The sequence below is a fragment of the Mobula birostris genome, chromosome 9 (genome assembly GCF_030028105.1).
Source record: "Mobula birostris isolate sMobBir1 chromosome 9, sMobBir1.hap1, whole genome shotgun sequence".
Lineage (NCBI taxonomy): Eukaryota > Metazoa > Chordata > Chondrichthyes > Myliobatiformes > Myliobatidae > Mobula > Mobula birostris.
The window spans coordinates 119,583,114-119,609,308 of record NC_092378.1 but is presented as its reverse complement, the minus strand read 5'-3'; the positions used below and the strand labels follow the sequence as shown (position 1 = coordinate 119,609,308).

Genomic DNA, 26,195 nt, shown 5'->3' with positions numbered 1-26,195 from the left:
TATCTACAACTTTTGCCATTTCCAACAGGATCCAGCCACCAAGTACATCCTTCCCTCCCCTCCCCTCCCACTTTCTGCTTTCCGCAGGGATCGCTCCCTATGTGACTCCCTTGTCCATTCGTCCCTCCCCACTGATCTCCCTCCTGGCACTTATCCTTGCAAGTGGAACAAGTGCTACACCTGCCCCTACACCTCCTCCCTCACCACTATTCAGGGGCTCAAACAGTCCTTTCAGTGAGTCTGTTAGGGTCATTTACTGTATTCGGTGCTCCCAGTGTGGTCTCCAGTATTTTAGTGAGACCTGACATAGATTGGGAGACTACTGCGCTGAGCATCTATGCTCTGTCCGCCAGAAAAAGCAGGATTTCCCAGTGGCCACCCATTTTATCTCCACTTCCTATTCCTATTCTAATATGTCAATGCATGGCCTCCTCTACTGTTGTGATGAGGCCTCACTCAGGTTGGAAGAACAACATCTTATATTCCGTCTGGGGAGCCTCCAACCTTATGGCATGAACATCAAATTCTCAAACTCCAAGTAATGCCCTCCTCCCACTCCTTCACCAGTCCCCATCCCCTTTTCCCTCTCTCACCTGATCTTCTTGTCTGCTCATCGCCTCCCTCTAGTGCTCTTCCCCCCTCTTCTCTCTTCCATGGTCTGCTGTCCTCTCTTTTTAGATTACCCCTTCTCCAGCCCTGTATCTCTTACCAATCAACTTCCCAGCTCTTTACTTCACGCCTCCTCCTCTTAGTTTCACCTATCACCTTGTGTTTCACCCTCCCACCCCCCACCTTTTAACTTTACTCCTCAGCTTTTTTTCTCCAGTCCTGCTGAAGGGACTCAGCCTGTAAAAACCTCGACTGTTCTATTTTCCATAGATACTGCCTGGCCTGTTGAGATCCTCGGGCATTTTGTGTGTATTGTTTGGATCTGCAGCATCTGCAGATTTTCTCTTGTTTCAGAAATGGAAACTGGTTCTTTTTGAGACTGACCACATTCATGAGTTTTACAGCTTTACCTGGATGCTGAAGGAAGGCTTAACAGCTGCAGTCCAATTCTCCACCAATACTCCATGATTGGGCTTACTAAATGAATGAAACTTTAGTGCAATCCTAACTCAACTCAGGTGCACAAGGGCTTTCAGACTTGTAGATGAGGGGACACCTGATCAGACAGCTTTAGATCTGACCTCAGGCTGCTAAACTATCTTTTAAAGTTCACGATATGTGCTTAAACTAACTATATGACCATAAGATATAGGAGCAGAATTGGGCCATTTGGCCATCGCATCTGCTCCAACATTTCATCATGGCTGATCCAGTTTTCCTTTCAGCCCCAGTCTCCAGCTTTTTCCCCGTATCCCTTCATGCCCTGACCAGTCAAGAATCTATCAACCTCTACCTTATATATTCATAAAGATTTGGCCTCCCCGACTGGCTGTAGCAAAGAATTCCACAGATTCACCATCCTCTGGCTAAAGAAATCCAACCTCATCTCCATTCTGAAAGGAGACTCCTCTGATCTGAAGGTGTGTGTTCTGGTCTTGGACTCTCCCTCCATAGGAAACATCCTCTCCACATCCACTCTATCAAGGCTTTTTACCATTCAAAAGGTTTCAATGAGGTCAACCATCATCAAATGCTCTCCATATGCCAAGCCATTCAGTCCTGGAATCATTTTTGTGAACCTCATTTAAACCTCCAGTTTCAGCACATCCTTTTTAAGATAAGGGGCCCAAAACTCACAGTGCTCCAAGTGAGGCCTCTAAAGTGCTTTCTAACAGCTCAACATTAAATCCTTGCTTTTATACTCTAGTCTTCTTCAAATGAATGCCAACATTGCATTTACCTTTCTCACCACTGACTCAACCTGCAAATGAACCTTTATGGAACCTTGCTCAAGGACTCTCAAGTCCCTTTGCACCTCAGTGTTTTGTAGTTTCTCGCCATTTAGAAAATAGTTAGCCTTTTCATTTCTTATACCAAGGTGCATGACCATACACTTCCCAACACTGTATTCCATCTGCCATTTCTTTACCCATTCTCGTAATCTGTCTGTCCTTATGTAGCCTCTCTACTTCCTCAAAACTACCTGCCCCTCCACCTGTCTTCAGATTGTCTGCAAACTTTGCAACAAAGCCATCATTTCCATCATCCAAATCAAGTTTTCTAACTGTGAATGCCTTCTAGAATGTTGTTCTGATACTATTGCCATGGCTACCTCAGTAGTGAAGCCAACAGCAATATTACATTTTGGAAGGTAATTGTTGGCCGCTACTGGCTACTGAGGCTGACATTCTCAATGGCCAGAGCTGCCTGAAAGAATGGATCCTGGGGAGACAGGTGCCCACTGCTCCTCTGGTTTCTGACACTAACTCATACTCTGACCACTGATGCTGACTCTGAATACAATGGTAGCCCTGCAAAGCGCCAAAGCTGTTTGAAGCACTATTACTCCACATTGCTCTTTTGCAGCCCTCTGTTCGATACCATCGTGGTGCAGAGACTTTGTCGTGGTGTGCTTCTTCCACTGCTTGAAGATTCAGGGACATGAGTCACCTCCCATAAGTGAGAGGGCAAAGAGCAGAATAAATCCCACCTGACTAACACTTCAGTTCTCAGCAAAGTGACAGCTGTATTGCAGGAGTTGTCATAACTTGAGTGTGCTGGTAAATGCTGACACCGTTCTCAGACTGCAGTTCAACAAATTGGTGGTTGCTGTCAGGGACTATAGAGGTACAAATTTCAGGTCCAGTTTGAAGGTTGGCACAAAAGAAGATTAAACTCAATTTCTAGGTGCACGTGCCTTGCTCACAACCTGCACAATGTGAAAGAGGTGCACACTACAGAATGGCAGAAATCACAAACGTAAAACTAAATGTATTTTCTATAAATATTTTCAAGGGGATGCTACAGAATGTGAAAGAATTATGCACTTGTACAGTGAGTTTCCTCTTTTCTCATGTTCTTGCCTTTTACAAAAGTTTGACATCTCCCTTATCAACTCACACTTTGTCAAGCACCTATGGATTTAATATTTTTTCTAGACTATTCTAGTGGTACCTTACTAGCAATTTGCACCATCCACCTCTACTTTGCTCTCTATTGAGAATTCTGTAGCATCCCCTTGAAAATATTTATAGAAAATACATTTAGTTTTACGTTTGTGATTTCTGCCATTCTGTAGTGTGCACCTCTTTGCCTTTAATTGACCTCTACCCCACATTTTGTGACATATTCATTATTTTTCTTTCTCTCTCTTCCCCCACTCCCTCCCTCCTTTTCTCTTTCTTTCCACACTCTCTGTCACTCTCTTTCACTCCCTCTCTCTCCCTCTCTTTCTCCCTCTCTCCCCCTCTCCCTCTCTCCCTCCCTCTCTCCCCCCTCTCTCTCCCCCTTTCCCCCCACCCCCTTTCCCCTCTCTCCCCTCCCCCTTTCCCCTCTCTCCCCCTCCCCTTTCTCTCCCCCTCTCTCTCCCCTTTCTCTCCCCCCTCTACCCCCTTTCCCCCTCTCTCCCCCACTTTCCCCCTCTCTTCCTCCTTTCCCCCTCTCTTTCCCCCTCTCTTTCCCCCTCTCTCCCCCCTCTCTTTCCCCCTCTCTCCCCCCTCTCTCTCCCCCTTCTCTCTCCCCTCTCTCTTTCCCCCTCTTTCCCCCCTCTCTTTGGTGGTCTATAGAACCTAAAGTGAATAACATTTCTGTCTGTCTGTCTGTATCTTGTTTTACGGCAGTTGGCATCCAGCTTAATGGTGCATTACCGCCACCCTCTGCTCCAGAATGTGCACTAGACATACATTCTAAATCCCTTCACCCAATTGCGCGCGTGCGCACACGCACACACACACACACACACACACACACACACACACACACACACACACACACACACACACACCTACACTTCACCCTCCCATCTTTGACCATCCTAGTATCCTATTCCTGTTTATTCATCATATTCTATAAAAAACCCCTGTACCCCTTAAAAACGCTAAAAATACCCGGACGTGCTCTCTCACCCATGCCCAGCAACCCTTTTAATGTGAATTCCTGCATCCCCAACTCCCTTAATTTATTTCTCATCATCTCTCTCTGTATCCCATACTTCCTGCAACTCAGAACTACATGTTCTACTGACTCCTCTTCCTGACATTCCTCACACAATCCTGTCTGGTGTTTCCGTATCATTTTCAATGTTTTGTTTAATGCACAATGCCCCAGCCTTAACCTAGTCCACACAATTTCCTCTCTTCTGTGTCCCTGAATAACATTTCCTTTCTGCTCCTTAACTTTGAACTGAATGGATGTAATATTTCAACAATTCAAGGCAGCTGTTCTCTCTATTATTGTAACATCTCCAATTAGGCTAATCACTTTACCTGCTTTATTTCTTGCCAGTTTCTTATTTTTCTGATTTCCTTGCATCCTAAAACAATAATTGCTCAAGCTCCTACCTTTTTATTATCATTTTGGCTATCACCATAACATCATAGTTCTGCAGGGCTATTTCTGTGTGCATTTAAAATCTAGTTTTGTAGGCTTTGCAGTCTACCTTACTTTGCTCTGTTGCTAGCTACGTTCCCCACTTTTGCTCCCCGTTGACCTCTTCTGTTACTATATGTTGGAGACCCTCCCCTGATAATTTTGTCTAAATCCTCCCCAGTCATACCAGTGTATTGAGCATTGACCAGAGGACCTCAGACTTCAACTCAAATGCCACGTCAGTATATTCTGCAGCCACTGTTTTATTTTGGCTGCACCTACAAGAATATGCATGGGTAACCAAGCAAGGCAGAATTAGCTCTGCCATTCAGGAGCATTTGAACGACCAGGCACAGTACTGCAGTGCCGATGATGCACAGTTTTCACTGAGTGGTCGGTGCATATATAAAGTTGGGATTCAGTCATCTTTCCAGGCATATTATTGCAGTTTATGTTGAATTTTTAAATTAAGCAAATACACAATTCCTTAAAGGCAATGAAGATTATATTATGGGCGATGATAGACCATTATTTTGTATTTCCAGTGGTGAAGCTGATAATCTGACTCTTATTTCAAGCTTAGTAATTAATGAGAGTCTATGTATGTGTTGTGTGTAACATAACTTTTGGAAATATATTTAATCTTATAGCAGCAATTCTTATCCAAACTAACATGAATGTCAAGTAGCTGAAAGCAGTTTAATATTTGATGGATTACATTTCAGCTCAGGCTTTGAAAAGCTGCCAGCCATAAAATTCTGAATAGCATTATAAATGTCTACTGGTGGGGATACGGAGAGTGGCACAATGCACATTGAAAGCATTCAAGGTTTGGGCCCTTGTGGTGATGAACATTGATTCCTTGCACAAAGGAAAGTGATTGTGATTGCTGGAGGTCAGTTATCCTATCTTAGGGTCACAGTGTCAGGGGTTCCTTTGAGTAGTATACCAGGCCAGACCATCTTAAGCTGTTTCACTGATGATCTTCTTTCTATCACAAGATCAGAAGAAGGGATATTTGTTGATGATTTCAAGAATTTAATTCCATTTACAAATCTCCACCTGCAGAAAAAAAATCAAAAACGTTCAATTGCATTATTTGTGAATCATTTTCTCTAACAATAGGGAATCTATCTACCTGTACTTTACCTTAAGAAGCATTACTGTCCCTCACTATCAATATCAACACTAAGTTGTTAGGGACATGGTTCCATGGAGTGTGTCTTACTGTAGCTGGACAGAAATATCCTCAGATCATGCTAATCTTAAACAGAAAGTTGACCTTTTAGTTGCATCACACACAAAATGCTGGAGGAACTCAGCCAGTCAGCCAGCATCAATGGAAATGAATAAACAGTCAACATTTTGAACCAAGACCTTTCTTCAAGACTGGAAAGGGGAAGACGCCTGAATAAAAAGGTGGGGGGAGGGCAAGGGGGCTAACTAGAAGGTGATAGGTTGAAGCTGGGTGGGTAGGAAAGGTCAAGGGCTAGAGAGGAAGTAATCTAATAACTTCTTCGTGTGCACGCACTGTATTATTTGGTTCGTGTCCAGTCTGCTGGATGGTACACTTCAGTTTAGAAGCACATATGATTCTTGCTCACACGGCTAGAGGGTCAGTAGCTTGGCCATTTGGCAGCCTTAAGGTGGACGTGGTGCAGATGAATATACAGGCCAGTAGCTTCAGATAAAAGCTGTTTTATTGATACTGTTATAGTTGAGCAGTCTGGTGCTTGAATTCAATTCAATCAAGTCTATCAAATGTACAAAATTAAAAACAGTGAATACTAAGGAATATTGGTAAATGACATCTTTGTAGTAGATGTACTGCTTTACTGGATCATCTGAATAATGCAGGTGCTAATTTTATTATACCAGTGCACTTCTTATGATGCTGCTAAAAGAAACTGGAAAGAGGAAAAAAAACAATCAAGTGCATAAATAAATCTCTTTCCTTCAGCCTTCTCAGTTATAAGTATGCATTCGCCTCCACATAAATCTACTCTCAGGGCTTTGCAATCCAGCCTTTGAACATTAGCTCACTCATCAATTAAGTTGAAGGGATTTAGGATTCAGGGCCTTGGATTTCTGAAGAGATTGTCTGACAGAGCTCTACAGGAGTCTCTGTTAGAATAAAGTCCACATTGATAACAGGAAGCCTGCTCTGAACCTGGGCCCAGGCAGAATGTGCAGATTATGGGATCAGACAACATCCTGGCTGTAGTACTAAGGACTTGTGGCAACAGACAAGCTACATTTCTAACCAAGCTGTTCCTGTACATTTACAACACTGGCAAGCAGGACAAATCCAATCTCTGTCATTACTGTCAGTAAGCAAAACGATAGAAGCTGTTGTTGATAATGTTATCAAGCATCACTCATTTATCAATAACTTGCTTCGAATCACTGAGCAATACAGCAAAGATGCAGGTCCTTTGGCCCCACTAGTCCATACACGCCATGGTGCCCAGCCAGCTGGCCCCATTTCCTGCTCAGAGGCCCATATCCCTCTGAGCACTGCCTCCCTGTATACCTACCAAGTGCTTCTGATGTGATACTCCTGTACCTGCCTAGTCTGTAGAATGATGTAAAAGAGCAGAAGTGGGCCATTCAGTCCCTCTAACCTGCTCCACCATTTAATATCACGGCAGGTTTGATTTTATTTTGATCCACTTTCCCCGTAACCCTCCATTCCCTTTGCTCCCCAGAGTTCGAAAGTCTTTTTCAGCTAGGAATAACTATGGTGGCTCTGTCTCCACAGAACCCTGCCAGGAAAAGCATTTCCGCATCCATTTTGTCCATCCCCTCCAAATTGTCTATCTCAATAAGATTACCTCTTCTAAACCCTAATGTGTATGCTCCTATACACATGGAATTATACACATGGCAACAAGCCTTTCAGCCCAAATCGCCTACCTGCCTAAGCTATTTGCCTGTGTTTGGCCCATATCTCTTTAAATCTTTCCTATCCATGTATCTGTCTTGGTTTTGTTATTCCTCTCCATGCTTTGTGGCGCATTGGGCAGCAACCTTGCCATTTCATTAGCATTTTATCCAGTTTTTTTTATGAGGCCGAGTTGCTAACTCGATGCTTAACCCAGCACAAATGGAAACTGTGCTAGGAACCAGCCAGGTTTGAACTCGGGATCACTTGCCTCGAAATCTGATGCTGGTGTCACTACACCACTGGCTGGAAAAGTACGCGTCTGGATGTATTTTAAATGTTGTAATTGCACTCAACTCAACTGCTGCCTCTAGCAGCCCGTCCCATGTACCCACCACCCTCTGTGTGAAGAAATCACTCCTCAGGTCCCCTTTACATTTTTCTCCCCTCACCCTAAACCCATGCCCCCTCATAGGTTTAGACTCCCAGGAAAATGACTATGACCATCCATCTTACCCGTGCCCCATCTGACTTTATAAACCTCTGTAGGGTCACCAGTCAGCCTCCTCCACTTCAGGGAAAACAGCCTCAGCCTATCCAGACTCTCCTCACAACACAATACCCTTGTGAATCATTTCTGCCATCTCTGGCTTCATCAGATCTTTCCTACAGCTGGGCAACTAGATCTGCACATAAATGCAGTCGCACCAACATCTTGTACAGCAGTAACAGGATGTCCCAACTCTTATACTCAGTGCCACAACCCATGAAGGCCAGAATGCCATATGCCTTCTTCATGAACCTGTCTCCCTGAGGGACTGCTCAGGTTCTCATAATATATGGGACATTCCCTGCCTCCAAACCAAATAGTCCTTATTTTTACTCTCTTCAGCAGTGGCCAAAGTTCTATATTCCTGCAGATCCTTCTGTATCTCACACAGTTCCTTCAGTGCCTACTGCATGTTCTCTGAGCTCTCTCCATTCAAATCAGGTTCTGCGCACCCATCCTCCCACCAAAGTGGACAATGTCACTCTCCTTCATGGACTGTTAACAGGATGACCTGTGTTGGGCCCGACACATAGACGGAATTATAGAGTCATAGTTTATTGGTGCCCAGTTTCATATTTGTCATGATCACCCAGCTCCAGACCTCATAAGTGGCCTTTACTCCAAAGTATCAAAGAGCTGAACTGCAGAGGGGAGGTGGGAGTGACTGTACTTGCCATCAAGTGCGGTGCCAGGGAACTGATTAGTTGGCAGCAGGGGCTAAAAGACCTCAGTGGTTGGAATCATATCTCCTGGAAAGGAAGATGGTGGTTGCTGTTGAAGATCAATCATTACAAATAACGTCAGCAGCTTAATTTCTATGCTAATATTGATTTAGCAATCTGAAGGCTTCTGCAAACTTTGCTGAATTTGTGTGACATACATAGCTCCTTGTTTATGCCAATTCCAATTGTACAAATAACAGATAAAATATGTCTTTGTAAGGATCAAGCTAGCCTTAAAGTGGCGTGATTTTTGACTGACTGATAAAATTAGACCTACCTATGCAATGAACTTTAAAACTTAATTTATTCCAGTTGCAGCTCAAGTTAGGGTTAGGGTTAGGTCAAACATGCTGCTACAATTTAGCTGTCCTGTTAATTTTTACCAGGGTTAACTATTGGGTGGATTGTATTTCTACTGAAGTAACAGTTTTGGTTAATACTGGATATTGGTCACCACCAAGACAACAACATGATGTGAAACAATAAGTGTGCATTTTTCCTCCTCCTTGCAAGTACATTCATATTGGTTTCCAAGCCTGATTAATAACTTGTGGTTTTTTTTAATGTTATTGTAGCTTATTTGGATGTTGTTGTTACTGAGAGGCTTCTTTGTTGAGAATATTTTCTTACCACTTAAACAGCACTTGTTTAGTGAACTCGGCCTTTTCTCCTTGGAACGGTGGAAGATGAGAGGTGACCTGATAGAGGTGTATAAGATGATGAGAGGCATTGATCATGTGGATAGTCAGAGACTTTTTCCCAGGGCTGAAATGGCTAACACGAGAGGGCACAATTTTAAGGTGCTTGGAAGCTGGTACAGAGGAGATGTCAAGAGTAAGTGTTTTATGCAGAAAGTGGTGAGTGCGTGGAATAGGCTGCCGGCAACGGTGGTGGAAGCGGATATGATAGGGTCTTTTAAGAGACTGCTGGCCAGGTACATGGAGCACAGAAAAATAGAGGGCTATAGGTAACCCGAGGTGATTTCTAAAGTAAGTACATGTTCAGCACGGCATTGTGAGCCGAAAGGCCTGTATTGTGCTGTAGGTTTTCTATGTTTCTAACACTATGACACTGGCAGCTTCCTTTGTTAATATGGTGCAAACTACTTTTAGTTTATCTCTGTCAACAGTTCATTCCTGCGTTTTGCAATAGTTTTATACTGTTTGAGGATGAGTACCGACTGATGGTTACCATTCACATTGAAAGAATTTTGGAGTTTGATATCTTTTCCATTCTCTGTTTTCGATCCTTTTAACTGTGTTCCCCTCATCAAAAGATACAAGTAGCATGAAGCCCCAACTGTATTTAAAGCAATCACTAATATCAAAACAGCAGTCTGAAGCCCATCACATGAAAACTTATTCACACTAAAGAACCTGAATTTTCCATTTGAAGTAAAATAAAATATTTAACACTTCTTGTCTTTTTTTCCCTCTGAAGGTTAAGAAATATTCTGGAACAATTAGAATGAGTCTTTGTCATATCATTTACTGTCTAATCCCATCAGTAGTTGATATGCTAGGCTTTGCAGAGATAACTTTAGCGGCATTTTTCCAGTGCCTTGACAATTTGCCAGTCTCAGAAGCTTATTGGAGGGTGATGATCACTGCTGCCTGATAGCCAGTCAGTTTTGTGCCAGATCTAAGGTCTGAATCTTCAAATCTCCTTTCCCGTCATTCAACCAAAGGTTATGCAGGTACATTGAAGGTAGTGGTGAAGTTCATCATCAATGTCTACCTTCGCCAAGAAGTAGCTCTAGAAAAATGGAAACTAGTCCACATTTTATTGGGTTTACTGTGAACCTTCATTGTCAGAAGAGAGTGTGGTGCAGCAGGAACAGTTCTGTCTTGTGTCTTGTCACTGGTGACACTGAAATTGATTTATTATTGTCCTATGTGCTGAGATATGGTGAAAAGCGTGTTTTACATGCCGTTCATACAGCTCAAATCAATACACAATGCACTGAGATAGAAGAAAGTAAAGCAATAGCAGAATGCAAAGCTATTTGTTCTTTTCATTCTGTTTTCTGACCTTTCACTAAGATAATATTCTACCCCCACACACATGCGGGCCTTTACTTAAAGTTACAAAGTGTTATGTGGAATCTTTCCAACCATTTTTGGGAATCCAGATGTATCACATCCATTGGTTTCTCATTGTATTTCCTTCCAGATAACTCCTCAAAATGCACTTTTACATTTTCAAGCACAACATTTTTTTTTGTTAAATCATTCTAACTGTACCAGATTATATCACCATTATTTATGTTCTGTTGCTACACCTTTGAAGGCAGGACAATGTGATGTCGGCGATATTGTTAGACCTGGTGATTGACTGGGTTATGAGACAAACAGTGAAAGATAACTTGCAGATGACCTCGCATTAATATCACCAGCACATGCAAGAGAAAACCCAGGGCTTATGTACCTTTGGTGTACAGGTTGGACTCGGAGTCAGCCAGAGAAAGACTGAGATCATGACCCTCAATGTAGAGACGACTCATCCCATCAAGGCATATGGCATTGACTTACCCAGCACCGGCAGATTCACCTACCTGGGCAGTATCATTCAGTAAGATCGTAGGACCAAGGACAACACCCAGTGCAGACTCAGCAAAGCTGGAAATGTCTTCAGATCAATGAGCAGCAGGTGAGGATCAACTAAGTCCAGCATCCATACCAAGGTGAAGCTGTACTAGAGCTGTGTTCTGTCCACACTCTTGGAATGATCAGAATGCTGGCGCATGACAGGGAGCAACCTCGCCAAGCTTTTGTCATTCCACACCGTGAGCCTCTGGAAGATCCTCCATGTTTTCTGGCCAAAAGCAATCTCCAACTCCGCCCTACTCCTTCAGTGCCATCAAGAGGACATGGCTGCAATCATCACGAGGAAATGTTGGAGATGGATTGGGCATGTGATGAGAGAGAGGCCAACTCTATAATCAAGGCAGCACTTAACTGGACCCCTGAGGGCGGAGGAAACGTGAGAGACCAAAGACGATTTGGCACCATACTGTAGAGGTAGCTGGTGTACATCAGAGAAGACAGCCAAGGACAGATGGAGCTTAAGGACCTTCATTGCTGCCCTAAATGCCAGTGGTGTACCGGACAAGAAGTAACTACATCTTTAATGATGAATTCTAATATTTTGCTGACCCACATCTATTAGTCTAATACATCTTTAATTCCGTTTTCTTACTCCTGATCCTTTCTTAAACAAGTTGTGGTATTGTTCCAAAATAGAGGAAATGTTGGAAAATTTTGGTAATACATCTGCTGTTTTAGAATTCTAGGATCCAGGCTGTCCACTACAAGCAGTTTGTTTGGCATTTGTTCTCATAATTTCTCCAGTGCTCTTGCCTTAGTAATGTTAATAACTGTAACTTCCTATCATTAGACCCTTGGTTCCTCTCCATTTCTGTTGTAATTACAGTATTAACTTTCTGCTGTGAATGCACAAATGAAATATTTATTTAATGCCTCAAGTGTTTCTTTATTTCACTATTATTATTTCTTCCGTCATTGTCACATGGGACTCTCATTTCATATTTGCTACTCTTCAATTTTATGTAGCTGCAGAAGGTCTTTTATATGTGTAGTTCAGTATCTTTTGTGATTTATCTTCTTCATTTCTATCAATTCTATGGCCGTTTGTTGCTTCTTCCAAAAATTGATTTCAATCCACGTGTTTATTCTTTGAAAGATTATAAAATTATTTTGATTTAACATATCCTTAACTTCCTTAGTAAGCTATGGATGTATCACTTCCGTGACAAAGCTGTTTCTCTTCTGTGGAATGTTCATCTATTGAGGATATAGAAGCACGCCGTTTATTTCTAAGAATTGTTTAACAACTGGCAAACTTTTTCCCCGTCTGCTTTAATCATTGAACAACTCAAACTTATGTAATTGGCTTTACTTGACTGCAAGACTGCAGTTTCTTTCTGAAATTGCCTCCCTCTTATAAACCGAATACAAAATTGTAATTTTTTAAAATTTGCAGTAGTCTGGCCTGCTGCTGGGCATGTCCTACAAGCCTCCCTATTAAAACATTATGCAGAAAGAGGCATAATTTGTTTGTTACTAAATGCCCATTTTAATCCATTTGGTCTTACTCTGTCAGAAGGAGCACCATTGTATCGTACATCTCATTATTGAAATCTAACAATTTTTTCTCTCTTTCCTGTTTGTCCTTTTATTTCAGATTTCCAGTACCTGAAAATCTGTTGATTTTTCACAAATTAGTAATTGCCTTTCCTCATAATATCCTTCCTAAGGTACAACTAATGAACCCTATATCATTCTATAAACTTCTCTCTTCCCAAGTTAATGCTTTGATGTTCTGGAAAAATATAATTGCTGGTTACTTTCGCAATTTGATTTGCCTAATCTTTATGAATAGTGTTACAAACACTATTTATTTCTTGACTTATTCAATTTCTAGATATACTGGTGCTGTTAAGGTGCTTGTATGCCCTTTATTGTTGTCCATTATTGACACCCACCTGAAAAGTACTAATTCCAGGCCTTCTTGAGCCAAGACCATTTGTTATCCTTTATCATATGAACTATCTCTTATTTTTGGGAGGGGTTCTGGGCATCCCTGACTTGACCAGCTTTTATTGCCTACTCCTAAGTTCTCTTGAGAAGGAGGTGCTGAACTGCAGTAGTCCTTCTGTTGCAAGTGCTCCCAGAATGTTGTCAGATGAGCAGTTCTAGCATTCAGAACCGATGATGATGAACAAAGTGCGTCATATTACCAAGTCAGCTTGGTGTGGGCTGGGGACGTGGTGTGTGTCAGTGGGAGGCGGTGGTATTTCTGTATATCTGGCTGCTTTTCACCACCTTTGTAGTTAATGTTGAAGGATTGGGAAGTGATGACAAATTAGTCCAGGCAAATAACTGCTGTGCGTTTTGTCGATATTACACAGTGCAGCTACTGTGCATCAATCAACAAAGGAATAAATGTTCAACACAAAATAATCTGCAGATGCTGGGGTCAAAGCAACACTCACAACACGCTGGAGGAACTCAGCAGGTCGGGCAGCATCCGTGGAAAAGATCGGTCGACATTTCGGGCTGGAACCCTTCGTCAGGACGGACGAAAGTTTCGGCCCAAAACGTCGACCGATCTTTTCCACGGATGCTGCCCGACCTGCTGAGTTCCTCCAGCGTGTTGTGAGTGTTGAATAAATGTTCAACTTGTTTGAATGCCAATCAAGAAGGCTACTCTGTCCTGGATAGCATCATGCTTCTTGAGACTAGTTGGTGCTGACTTATCCTGCTTCTGATCTGTATTGTAAATTATGGAAAGGATTTGGTGTCAGGAGATTTTATCACAGAATACCTCACCTCTGACCAATGCTCGTAGCTGTTGTTGAGTTGTTAGTCAGTGGTAACTCTCAGCATGTGGATGTTGAAACACATGCCAGGGATGTTGCCATTGGATGTCAAGGATAGATGATTAGATTTGTCCCTGTTTGAAATGGTCACTGCATTTCTATTGCACATACATTAACAGCCCATGCATGATTAGGTCTTTCCCAGATCAGAATAATGCAGGGTTAACAAACTGATAGATTAGCCATCATCTTCTCTTCACAATTGTCTGATCAGTTGAGTATTCCTGGGCATTTTCAGTGTTTATTCCAAAAGGAATTGTTTACCTGTATACATGAGGAAATCTGCAGATGCTGGAATTTCAAGCAACACACTTAAAAGTTGCTGGTGAATGCAGCAGACCAGGCAGCATCTATAGGAAGAGGTACAGTTGATGCTTTGGGCTGAGTCCTTTCATCAATTACACATGAAGGGCAACTTACAGTGGCCAACCGGCATATCTTTGGGTTTAGCAGGAAACCGGAGGAATCTCAAGCGGATACAAAGAGAATGTGCAAACTTCACATAGCGGGGATGTTGCCTGGATAGGAGAATAGGTTGAGTGAACTCGGCCTTTTCTCCTTGGAGCGACGGAGGATGAGAGGTGACCTAATAGAGGTGTATAAGATGATGAGAGGCATTGATTATGTGGATAGTCAGAGGCTTTTCCCCAGGGCTGAAATTGCTAGCACGAGGGGGCATAGTTTTAAGGTGCTTGGAAGTAGACACGGAGGAGATGTCAGGGGTAAGTTTTTTATGCAGAGAGTGGTGAGTGCATGGAATGGGCTGCCGGCAGCGTTGGTGGAGGCGGAAACAATAGAGTCTTTTAAGGGACTCCTGGATGGCTACATGGAGCTTAGAAAAATAGAGGGCTATGGGTAAAGCCTATGTAGTTCTAGGGTAGGGACATGCTTGGCACAGCTTTGTGGGCCGAAGGACTTGTATTGTGCTGTAGATTTTCTATGTTTCTATAGCACAGGATTGAATTGAGGTCGCTGAAACTGGGAGGCAGCAGGGTCGTAACCTGCACTACCATACAACCCTGTGATTTAGCCTTTTTTGTAATGAAAAAAAAACAAGCTGGTTGGGGAGAAATTCATCTTTGATTTGTAGTCCCAAGCACATCTAACTTCAGAAAGATGGTGGGGTGTTCAATCATATCGGCTTCTACTGGATCAACCAGATGTGTTACCGTGTTTTAAGAAATTGTTTTTTTACAACACAAGACTAGGTCTACCCCAGTAGCGAGTCACTCATTGGTGGAGATACTGAAAGAGCAGGATTTGTGTGGGTAGTGCTGCTACCTGCATCAGAGAGGCATTTGAGGAGTTGGTGTGTGAAGATGGTGTGTGCAGTCTAACAGTGAGTGATCATCTTAGTGGCTTTTCTTGTGATTGCAAGACCCTGTTGGACATTGTTAATGTGGAATGTTGCAGGTCCAATTCACAGATTTATTGGCAGACGGCAGGAGGAGCTGCGTAGCCTTGGTTGTAGCAGGGTCTTGACCTCAAGCCGAGGTGTCACCTGTTTACAGCCAACCAACTGAGAGGCGTCAGAGTCGGTGTGCTCCACTGGAGGCAGTGTGGCACGACATCCAAACTGCAGTCAGTGCTGCCCCCAGTGTTTGCCTGGCAGAAGACAAGTTGTCTTTTGTTCGACTGCAGACTGCTGCAACGTTCATGGACTCTGGGTCTTGGACTCTATTTTTTTGTGTAACTATATCTTTTACTGGTATCTTGTATGTGCTTGCAATCTGATATGTGCTATATGTGCGTTTTACTGTGTATGACAGTTGGTACTGTGTTTTACACCTTGATCAGGAGTAACGCTGTTTCATTTGGCTCTCTTCATGGGTATTCATTATTGACAATTAAACGTGATCCAGGAGTAGTGACTGCCAGCTTACTCACCGTTTCTGCATTTGATGATGCAGGAGATCAAAATTCACCCCTCTGTCTCCAAATACCAGTATGCTTAAAGCTAGTGATCAGAGTAGGCATTCTCCCATTTGGTTTTTCCCTTCTCTTAAATTTATTACTTCCAAATCAATGTGGGCTGGTAATGTAATAGTGGTTAGCATAACGCTGACACAGCACCAGTGTCCCGGGTCCCATTCTGCTGCCGACTTAGTCTGTAAGGAGTTTTTACTTTCTACCCATGACCACGAGGGTTTCCTCTGTGTGCTCCAGTTTCCTCCCACGTTCCAAAGCCAGATGGTTTAGCAGGTTAATCAGTCATATGGTATAGTTGGGCTGTGGAAGCTCATTGGGCCGGCAGTGGCGCATCTCTAAATGTAATAGAAGTGACAAGCCTTAAAATTTCCAATCCTTTGTTGTTCTACTGGAATTTCTGATGTTGTCCACTGAGTTTCAAAGGAAGATGCTGCAATATATCTTGCGATTTACTTAATGCAGCAGGTTCACCAGGAAATGATCCTTGTTTCTTTTTATTTTCCTTCTTTATTTTGCCCTGGAATGTGCTTACCCAGGTTTATGCTTCATATATATCCTCTCACTGGCTGTGGGATCAAAACAATTTATGGGACTTAGTTTACAGTTCCAGTCAAGTCCTGCACTCGTTTTCCAGGAGTGTGTAGTGATTGGCACCCCTGGGAGAATTTGACTTAATTTCCTGTACGGTGCTACAAAAGGAGTGTAACACAGGGATCGGCCATTTTGCCTGCAGTTCTGCTGTGAATGGGGAATGGCATCATCACTTGGGAAGGTTTGGTTGAATTTGCAGTGACATAAAGCACCCTTTACATTGTCTTTACCTCACTCAGGGGAAAGGCAGTTTCCCCTGCAATTTAATCTATGAACAGCTGCTGTATGATGGCTTCAACACTGATGCCTTGAGAAGAATAACAGCATTTTAGAAACTTGGAAAAATAGTGGTCTCCGGTTGTTGTCAGGATCTAATTTGTTTAGTGTTCTCTTGCCTCATTTGTTAACTGGTTTAACTATCATTCTCTGTTGTCTAATTTAGTGGTCCCCAATCTCCGGGCCGCGAAGCATGCAGTGGTACATCTTTAAGAAAAAAGCCAAAATAAACAAGCTAATTAATTAGGTGCCGCCCAGCACGTAAATGTCGGCCCAAATCAGAGGCGATTGCTGATTTCACTTGCTCTATGCGATGTTCACTCCTCTTTTCAGGGCGCTGGAGCCTTTAACTGTTCCATTGTTTGGTCAATTTAAACGCCAGCCCAGACAGGCTGAAAAGACAGGGCTGTCAGGATCAAGGTGACATGTTGAATCTACACAAACTTCTAATAAAGTATAGACGCTGCCGTGCTTTCTTTGTAATGACAGTTACGTGCTGGTCCCAGGACAGATCCTCTGACACTTTTCAGAGAGAGAAACGTCGATCCTTAATGCTGAAGAATTTAAAGTTATTGACTCTCTCCACCTCAGTTCCTCTAATGAAGACTGGCTTCTGGGTGGCACCTAATTAATTAGCTTGTTTATTTTGGCTTTTTTCTTAAAGATGTGCTGGGTGCACTCCGGCTACCGCTGCACCCCTGCATGCTTCGCGGCCCGGTATCGGTCTGCGGCCCAGAGGTTGGGGACCACTGGTCTAATTGTACCTAGGCGAACATCTCCCATGTGTTCTAGCATATGACTTGAAAGTTTCCCTATTTTAGTTTTAATCTATATTTCACTTCAGATTTTTCATCTTAGGGCTTATATAGATTTGTAAAAACCCATAGTAAAAAAAAGATTAAATGGAATATCTGATTCAAATAAAACATCTGATTGCCAAAGATTTTCTTGACAGTTCTCAATCTATCTTTACCACACATTACACTTGGACATCCAAAATAATTTAATTTCAATAGATTGGCTGCAGTCAATATTTTTACGTCAAGCCGACAGGTCATTAAATCTTGCTGTGGTTTTAATGCTTTGTTATAAATACATATGATATAGATGACAGTGAGTTGTAAAACTAAAATGTTATCAAGTGCATGTGAATTAATGTGCTAGAGAGGTCAGAATGACTTTAGGGCATTAGCTTTTAAGAAAAGACCATCAGAGACATATTTATGAAAATAATATTGTATTAAGTCAAGGCATTTAAAATACTAGAAGATGTAGATCATGTTGTTTATGAATGAAAGAAGCCTTTCAATCTATCTAGTTTGTCCCTCCACTGAAATTCAAGGTGCCTTGTGATAATAGCGAAGTACTTCGTGAATAGTTCTGCAGTGCTTTTAAGGTTCCTTAGAAATTCCAGAGAATAATAGTGACTTTCAATGGTATGTGACCAAAAACAGACTTCTCGCAGAGTGAAATAATGACAATGATGTAAGGGCTGTTTTGTATCATTGGAATTTGAACCAAAAGTTACCAGGGTGATGATGTCAATCACATTCAGCCTTTCTGCTACATCCAATGCCATCCAATAAATAATATTTATGTTTGTTATTTATGGGCCCATTTGAGGCCATGTTTCCCATTTTGAACAGTAAGTAATGTTGGAGTATTGTGAATGGGTTGTGAGATTCATAGATCCGGGGATCCAATGAATGAGTCATTGGTTGGGAAAACATTTTTAACTGTTATGTTGATCCTCATGGTTCGCTACTTCATTCTGGAGGGGTACTTGCACTTCATGAAGATGTGATAGAAGGATTAGGGTTTGCTTTATTTTTAATAGCAACAAACATACATTCTGATTCTCTATTCTTATTTTGAATTGCTAAGAATTACAATAAGCAAGTTTTTGAAATCTGCCACATAAAAAGGAAGCAATTGAAGATGAAGAGGATGGAAGCTTCTATGGAACAGTGACAGAGTGCCCCAAAAACCTCATATCAGTAATTCCTCTGCTAAAGTTTGTGACATGAGATGTTCAGAAAGTTGTGAAATGTACATACATAGAACATAGAGTAGTACAGCACAGTACAGGCCCTTCGGCCCACATTGTTGTGCTGACCTTCAGGCCCTTATTCTGCTAGATTTGTATATTCTGCTAGATTTGAAACTATAAAACATAAAGGGTATACTGTTTTTCAAATTTCACTGATTACTATCTGGACATCTGCCTTGCTTCCGCAGGGTAGAAGCATGGAATTGGTAAAGAAATTCTGGAGAGGTGGACGAAATGCTATATAATAAGTTCTACCTTGATCTTGATATGAGAGCATGATCCAGTTTTTTCAGAGTATGCTCACTGTCACGTGCTGATACAGGCATATGTGGAACTACAACTGCATCAATGCCAGAGGAGATCTTCTGGTCATGTTTTTACACATGATCTATTCTGCTGGAAATTGCACAAAAAAGTTGTCTCAAAGGAAGAGTTTATAAACGTTCGGTATTTTAGCAGAGTATAGCAGAAATTGAGAGTGAGATTTACCATTTGCCCATCACAGCCCTGGAAGAGTATAGGACAGGGGTAGGCAACCTATTTTGACCGGCCCACGAGCAAATATTGAGATACTATACTTATCCGGCCCACGAGCGATTTTTCCTTATTCTGAGGCTTCGTCCACTCTAGACCAGATAATTTTGAAAACGCCGGTTTTGAGTGAAAATGACAGGCGTCCACACTAGGTGTTTTTCAAAGTATTTCTGTTCACATTAAAACGGGTATTTGGGCAAATCTACTCCTATTGGGCATGTGCAGACACATCTACAGAAAACAAGCGAAGAGGAAACGGTATAATATTTACGTTTCCGCGGCGGCATTGTGCTATTTCCCCTGGTCAAAAACTAGAGTACCAACAACAACAGCGAAAGAAAGTTTTCGACAATGTCTTCGAGGAATACCATGAAAACCTCTGCAGGAAAAAGCAGACTTGACTTCTTTGTTTAGACAGGCAATGAAGTTGAGCTGTTTCTGTGAGTTACAAACGACTACAAAGTCAGCAGAGCGGTGGAGAACGTGGAGATGTTTAACTCCAAACAAACTACTAACGTAGACAATAAAGTAAACAACACATGCATGAAGCCGTCCTGTACCCAAGATCAACAAGAGAGTGGAATCTTCTGCTGCCAGACCGCGCAGTATTTCTGACATTAATATTTTTAAAGATAGACTCAATCAAATCATTTTAGGGGATCTAGTCAAAAAAGCTCACTTTACAATTTAACACTCATGCCATTCACACCAACTGCGCGTTATAACAGCCGTCTGGCAGTGCTTGCGCAGTACCAAGCAGAAGCAGAAAAAGCATTGTTGTTGTGTTGTCATGACAGCATTTTTAAATCTCTCTGTTTATCCCATTCGCACTACAACGCACAACAATCATTTTCAAATTTACACTCTTTGGAGAGTGTTTTAGAAAAGCTCCGTTTTCGGGGGATGAAAATGCCGTTTCAATGTGGACGGAGGGTCAAAACGAAGAGAAAAAGCTTTGTTTTCAAAATTATCCGGCGTAGTGTGAACATAGCCTGAGTGTTAAACGCGACCACACTGATGGACCTGCATGGCATCTTGTTACACTAGCCCCAGGTTCCGTTTTGTTCCAAACCAAACACTGGTATATGCGAATGACGGGAAAGCAGACTACCTTATTAATATGTATTAGATACTCTCCATGCACGCACAGGTTTTCAGATGGGATCGTTCAAATTTGTAAACAGAAACAATGTCACTATGCTTTAACAGGAAATCCATGCTAAATGTCCAGATATTTACATGTGATACAATACTTGTTGAATAACGCGCGTTTTGAAATAAAATCAAAGAAAACAATTCCAATGGCAATGAATGCAAGATGCAGGAAGGTAGATGCTGAGTGCCGAAAAAGCAGTGAAAATGAAGGAAATACCCGTGCCAGCTACGAAGTCTCAAAACGTATTGCAGAAAAGATGAAGGTTTGTCTTCATGAAGAGTACAGACTTGAGAGACTGCTCAACTTGCAGTGTTTCTGCGAGGAGTGACCTCAAGTTTTCAAACTTTTGAAGAGTTTATTCAATTAATTCCTATGAAGGACACAGTTACTAGAGCAGACATTTTTGAAGCTTTGTTGAAAATGATGTCAGAAATGAAACTTAATGTGTTGAAGCTAATTGGCATCACAACTGATGGGGCACCAGCAATGGTGGGCAGAAAAACTAAACTGAGTTCTTTGATTACTAATTGGCATCCTTGGTTAAGGACAAATGATTTTCTAGCATGTGTTATTCATTAATTTGAGGCAAAACATAACTAGATGTATTTAAATGGATAATTCCCATATTTCAAGTTTTTTATGGCATTTATCTGGCTCACCGGCCACTCATTAATACACAATCCGGCCCACAGAGGCAAAAAGGTTGCCGACCCCTGGTATAGGACATTGCAGCCAATGTGCGCTGTTGTCAATCCCTCTACTTTGCTACATCAAGGCTGATTCCACTGATGATTTAAAGTTCTTAGAATAAATTCTGAGGTTTCAAGTTCTGATTTGGTAACGGGATAATATTACATTGATAGGAATTCATACTTAAAACTCAAAGAACTGGCTGCATATAATATACCCATTAGATACAGAGGTTACGTAGGATGCGGGTAGCAAGGTTCTGGGGAAAAGGCAGGAGAATGGGGTTGAGGGGGATATTAAATCACCCATGATGGAATGGCAGAGCAGACTCGTTGGGCCAAATGGCCTAATTCTGTTCCTTGTCTTTTGGTCTTGTATTCTTAATATTCATGTCTTTTCCTAAGTTGAGGAATGAAGTGCAAATTCTTAGCATTTACCTGGATAATTAAACAATTAAGTTAAGCAGAGGTGACATATTTGTCGTGTGTTTGATTTCCGTTAAAGTTTTTTGTGGAAGTCTACTTGATTTAGCTGCCAGACAAACATGTACTGATTAAAGCATAATCTAGAGCACCAGTCCGATTTGATACTGGGTGAATGTGATATTGTTGAAAGTCTTGTCTTTTGGGTGGGAGCTGAACTATTGGGCTCTTTCGTGTGTTCAGGTAGCTCTCTTGCCATCTTCCAAACAGTTTTCACCTACTGTTTTGATAAACATTTTCTGCAGTTGGAAAACGTTTGGGTTATAAGTATGTTATGTTAGTGTAACAAGGCTGCATTTTTCCTGCACAACATTGAAAGTCAAGAGACTTTTCTTCAGTCTGTGGGAGTTTGAGTGAATTTTCAACATCCAATAATTCCCAGCATAATTTATGCTATTTAGCTGTTGGAATTATATTTAACAATTCTGAAAGACTTCATGGAAGATTGGGTTAACCATGCTCATGTTTTGTTTTGTGTTTTTCTTTAACAGTGCGATTACACTTGACAATCATTTAGTACTGCTTTCGGTGGCTGCGGCAGATACGGGAAAATACTATGTACAAGCAGTCAATGAAAAGAATGGGGAAAATAAGACGAGTCCATTTATCTTCCTGACCATTTCAAGTAAGTGTGGAAATATATAAATATTTTGTTCTTTTACTTAGTAAGAGTAGGTGTTCTGCGGTTGTCTGCACAAAGCCTGTTGAGACATTGGCCTACAGTTGGGTTGAGTTGTTCTCTGATCTAGCCAGTTTACTTGCAAAGGTTTTGTCACCATATGATGAGACACCATCAGTTCGCTGTTGATTGTGGTGTGTCCTCCAAATGCTTGCCCTTTATGTACTTATCCATTGGTTGATCGGCTGCATTTCAGAAACTCAGTTGTGATGTTGGGAGGAGATCCTTCTGCTGATTGGTTATATCAGTGGTCCCCAACCTCCAGGCCACAGACCGATACCGATCCGCGAAGCATGTAGGGGTGCAGCGGTAGCCGGGACGCACCCAGCACATCTTTAAGAAAAAAGCCAAAATAAACAAGCTAATTGATTAGGCGCCACCGGCACGTAAATGTCAGCCCAGATCAAAGGCGATTGCCGATTACGTCACCTCTGATCTGGGCCGACATTTACATGCCGGGCGGCACCTAATTAATTAGCTTGTTTATTTCAGCTTTTTTCTTAAAGATGTGCTGGGTGCATCCCGGCTACTGCTGCACCTCCGCACTCTTCGTGGATCAGTATCGGTATAGGCTCCAGAGGAACAGTTTCATTCGGCTGTATTCATGTATCGTTGAATGGTAAATAAACTTGAATTTGATTCCTTGGATGCCGTGCGTTTGCTTGCGCCATGATGCCCAGACGAATTTGCGCCCTTCTCAGTCTTCATGGGTAGAGACAAGGGAGAGTCGGCCATGCCACTTTACAGGCGGTTGATGTTCATGGATCCTTGTAGATAGTTTTCTTCCAGTTTGGCTAACCTGATATTTGCAGGAAATCTGATGCAGACAAGGCTAATGTGGTCTACAGAATCCAATGCGGGGACTACAGCAATGCAACCCAACAAATAACCACCCGAGGTACACACTTTCTGAATTATTTCTAACATTGGCTTAAGCTTGGTTCCAAAAATAAACGAACCTATGGAAGTAATGACAGAGGTTCAAGTATGAAATAGTCATTGAATCTAACCTAGGTTTTAAAGGGGGCAGATTTAAAACCTGATGCTGTTATAGAAAACCATTGGGTCAAAGACATATTATTTTGAAGATGCCTGTATTAGTTTCAACACTTACCTACACATTTCTGGACTTTGGAAAACCCACTGGGTGAAGGCTGGTAAAAAGGCTGAAATCTGAAGTGATTGCTTTTGGCACAGTGGTTTAAGGGTACACTGTACATTAAGTGCATTCATCTGCGTGTTTATGTTGTTAACATCAAAGTTTGAGAATAATAAGCTTACAAGCAATGAATATACTGTCTTTCTTTTTAATTGCTGACTGAAGACTGCATACTTAATGGCCTCTATTTTAGCCTGAAGGCAAGTTCGGTGTGGGAATGCTGTTGTGATTTAGGAAACTCTGAAGGACAGAGTTCCCAAATGTCCTAGAAAAATTAATTGCATTATTTCTGTTTGTGATTGGTAGCTTGAGGACAGGAAGGCTTTGGAGTGTGGAAAGCCTTCTTCAGAAAGCATTCAAGTAGAAACAGGCATTGGAGAGGTTGTGCGTCAAAGCAGAATCAGGTGTTAACCCAACCCATAAGGGGTAATTCTAGTTATCATTGGAGTTTGGAGGAGTAGGGGTGGGGTCAGGGATAGGAAAAGAGAATTTGTTTGGTAGATGATGCATATTGGGCAGAGAGGATTATGAAGTGCAATTGGGAAGGGATTGCAATGGTTGGGTAAATATATGGTACTTTGAGTATCTGATGGTTGTAATGGGAAAACAAGTGGTGGGTGGAGTTTCAGTGATGAGCATGGAAGTTGAGGTAGGGTTGGATAAAATAGTAGCTGGTGGAGATGGAACAGATGGTGTGGTCTGGGTTTATTATCAAGCATTAGTGACAGGTTTTACCAATCTTTGACTTCAAAATTCTAAATGTTTTTATTTAACGGAAATGATTAAGAGATGGTTCCTTTTATAATGTTAAAAAAGGGATCCGTTAGTCTTGCTTGACCATGGATCTCTGCCTGGAAAGTCTTCACTCTCCAGGGCGCAAGCCTGAGCAAGGTTGTATGGAAGACCGGCAGTCGCCAATGCTGCAAGTCTCCCCTCCATGCCACCGATGTTGTCCAAGGGAAGGGCAAGGGCCGATATAGCTTGGCACCAGCGTCGTCGCAGAGCACTGTATGGTTAAGTGCCTTGATCAAGGACACAACATGCTGCCGCGGCTGGGGCTTGAACTCACGACCTTCAGGTCGCTAGTCAAATGCCTTAACCACCTGGCCACGTGCCCACACTTAATTAAACCCTAAATCTCTGGACAAGGTGGCACCAGAGTACAACGCTCCCTCGGTCGACATCTTCCAGATAGCTCACGAAAATATGCATTTTACTACTTTTAAGTCTGTTTTTCTCCTTGTATGTGTTTCTGGGACTGTTAGAGTTAGAGCCTGCGATTTACAGTTTGGAGATCATTTGAGTGATCCAGTACTTAGCTGTCTTCGAAAGGTGATGAACTGAGAGCTTGGATACATACATGGAATTATGATGTAGTGGCCATTACAGAGACTTGGCTGGCACCAGGGCAGGAATGGATTCTCAATATTCCTGGATTTCAGTGCTTTAAAAGGGATAGAGAGGGCGGAAAAAGGGGAGGAGAGGTGGCATTACTGGTCAGGAATACTATTACAGCTACAGAAAGGGTGGGTAATGTAGCAGGATCCTCTTTTGAGTCAGTATGGGTGGAAGTCAGGAACAGGAAGGGAGCAGTTACTCTATTGGGAGTATTCTATAGGCCCCCTGGTAGCAGCAGAGATACAGAGGAGCAGATTGGGAGGCAGATTTCGGAAAGGTGCAAAAATAACAGGGTTGTTATCATGGGTGACTTTAACTTCCCTAATAATGTTTGGCACCTGATTAATTCCAAGGGTTTAGATGGGGCAGAGTTTGTTAAGTGTGTCCAGGACGGATTCCTGTCACAGTATGTGGACAGGCTGACTAGGGGGAATGAGTACTAAATAAATACCACTTCTTTACAGGGTCAGTCTGAGTAACGTTTTCTTTCCTGGGACAAGGACAAAGATAGGCAGGGAGTTTTGACATTGCTGTACATTTGGTCATGATTGAACAAGACTGAAACAAGAGGAAGGGAGTTAAATACCACTACAATGAAACACTAATTGGCTGCAACGTGCATACTCACGAGAATGACTTCTGATCCCGTTCAGACCCTGCATCAGTCCGTGGTTGTTACAGGGAGACCAGTGAATAGACAGCAACAACATCTCCTCCACAATTTCCATAAGCACAGGTGCATCACAAGGCTGCGTGCTTAGTCCCCTGCTCTATTCTCTTTATACTTATGACTGTGTGGCTAAGCACAGCTCTAATGCCATACTTATTGACACTACTGTCATAGGCCCAAGCAAAGGTGGTGACGAACCAGCATATAGGAGGGAGTTTGAAAACGTGGCTGAGTGGTGCCACAGTACCATCCTCGTATTCAAAATCAGCAAGACCAAGGAACTGATTATTGATTTCAGGAGGACCATGACCCAGTCCTCATTGGAGGACCAGAGATGGAGAGGATTAGCAACTTCAAATTCCTCTGAGGACCTGTCCTGGGCCCAGCACATAAATGCAATTATGAAGAAAGCATCGCTGCACCTCTACTTCCTTAGGAGTTTGTGAAGATACAGAATAGCTTGTAAAACTTAAACTTTTATAGAAGTGTAATGGAGAGTATATTGACTGGCTGCTTCACAGCCTGGTATGGAAACACCAATGCCCTTG

The 26,195-nt window shown here is 42.2% G+C and overlaps 1 protein-coding gene across 1 annotated transcript in view; it reads left to right on the top strand.

Annotated features, from left to right (window-relative positions):
- The window catches only part of sdk1a (sidekick cell adhesion molecule 1a), a 744,722-nt gene that overhangs the window by 341,655 nt on the left and 376,872 nt on the right, over nucleotides 1–26,195 (top strand). The window contains exon 5 of the mRNA XM_072268711.1: nucleotides 22,233–22,366. Coding sequence (XP_072124812.1) covers nucleotides 22,233–22,366 — 134 coding nt within the window. The remainder of the gene's footprint in view (nucleotides 1–22,232; nucleotides 22,367–26,195) is intronic.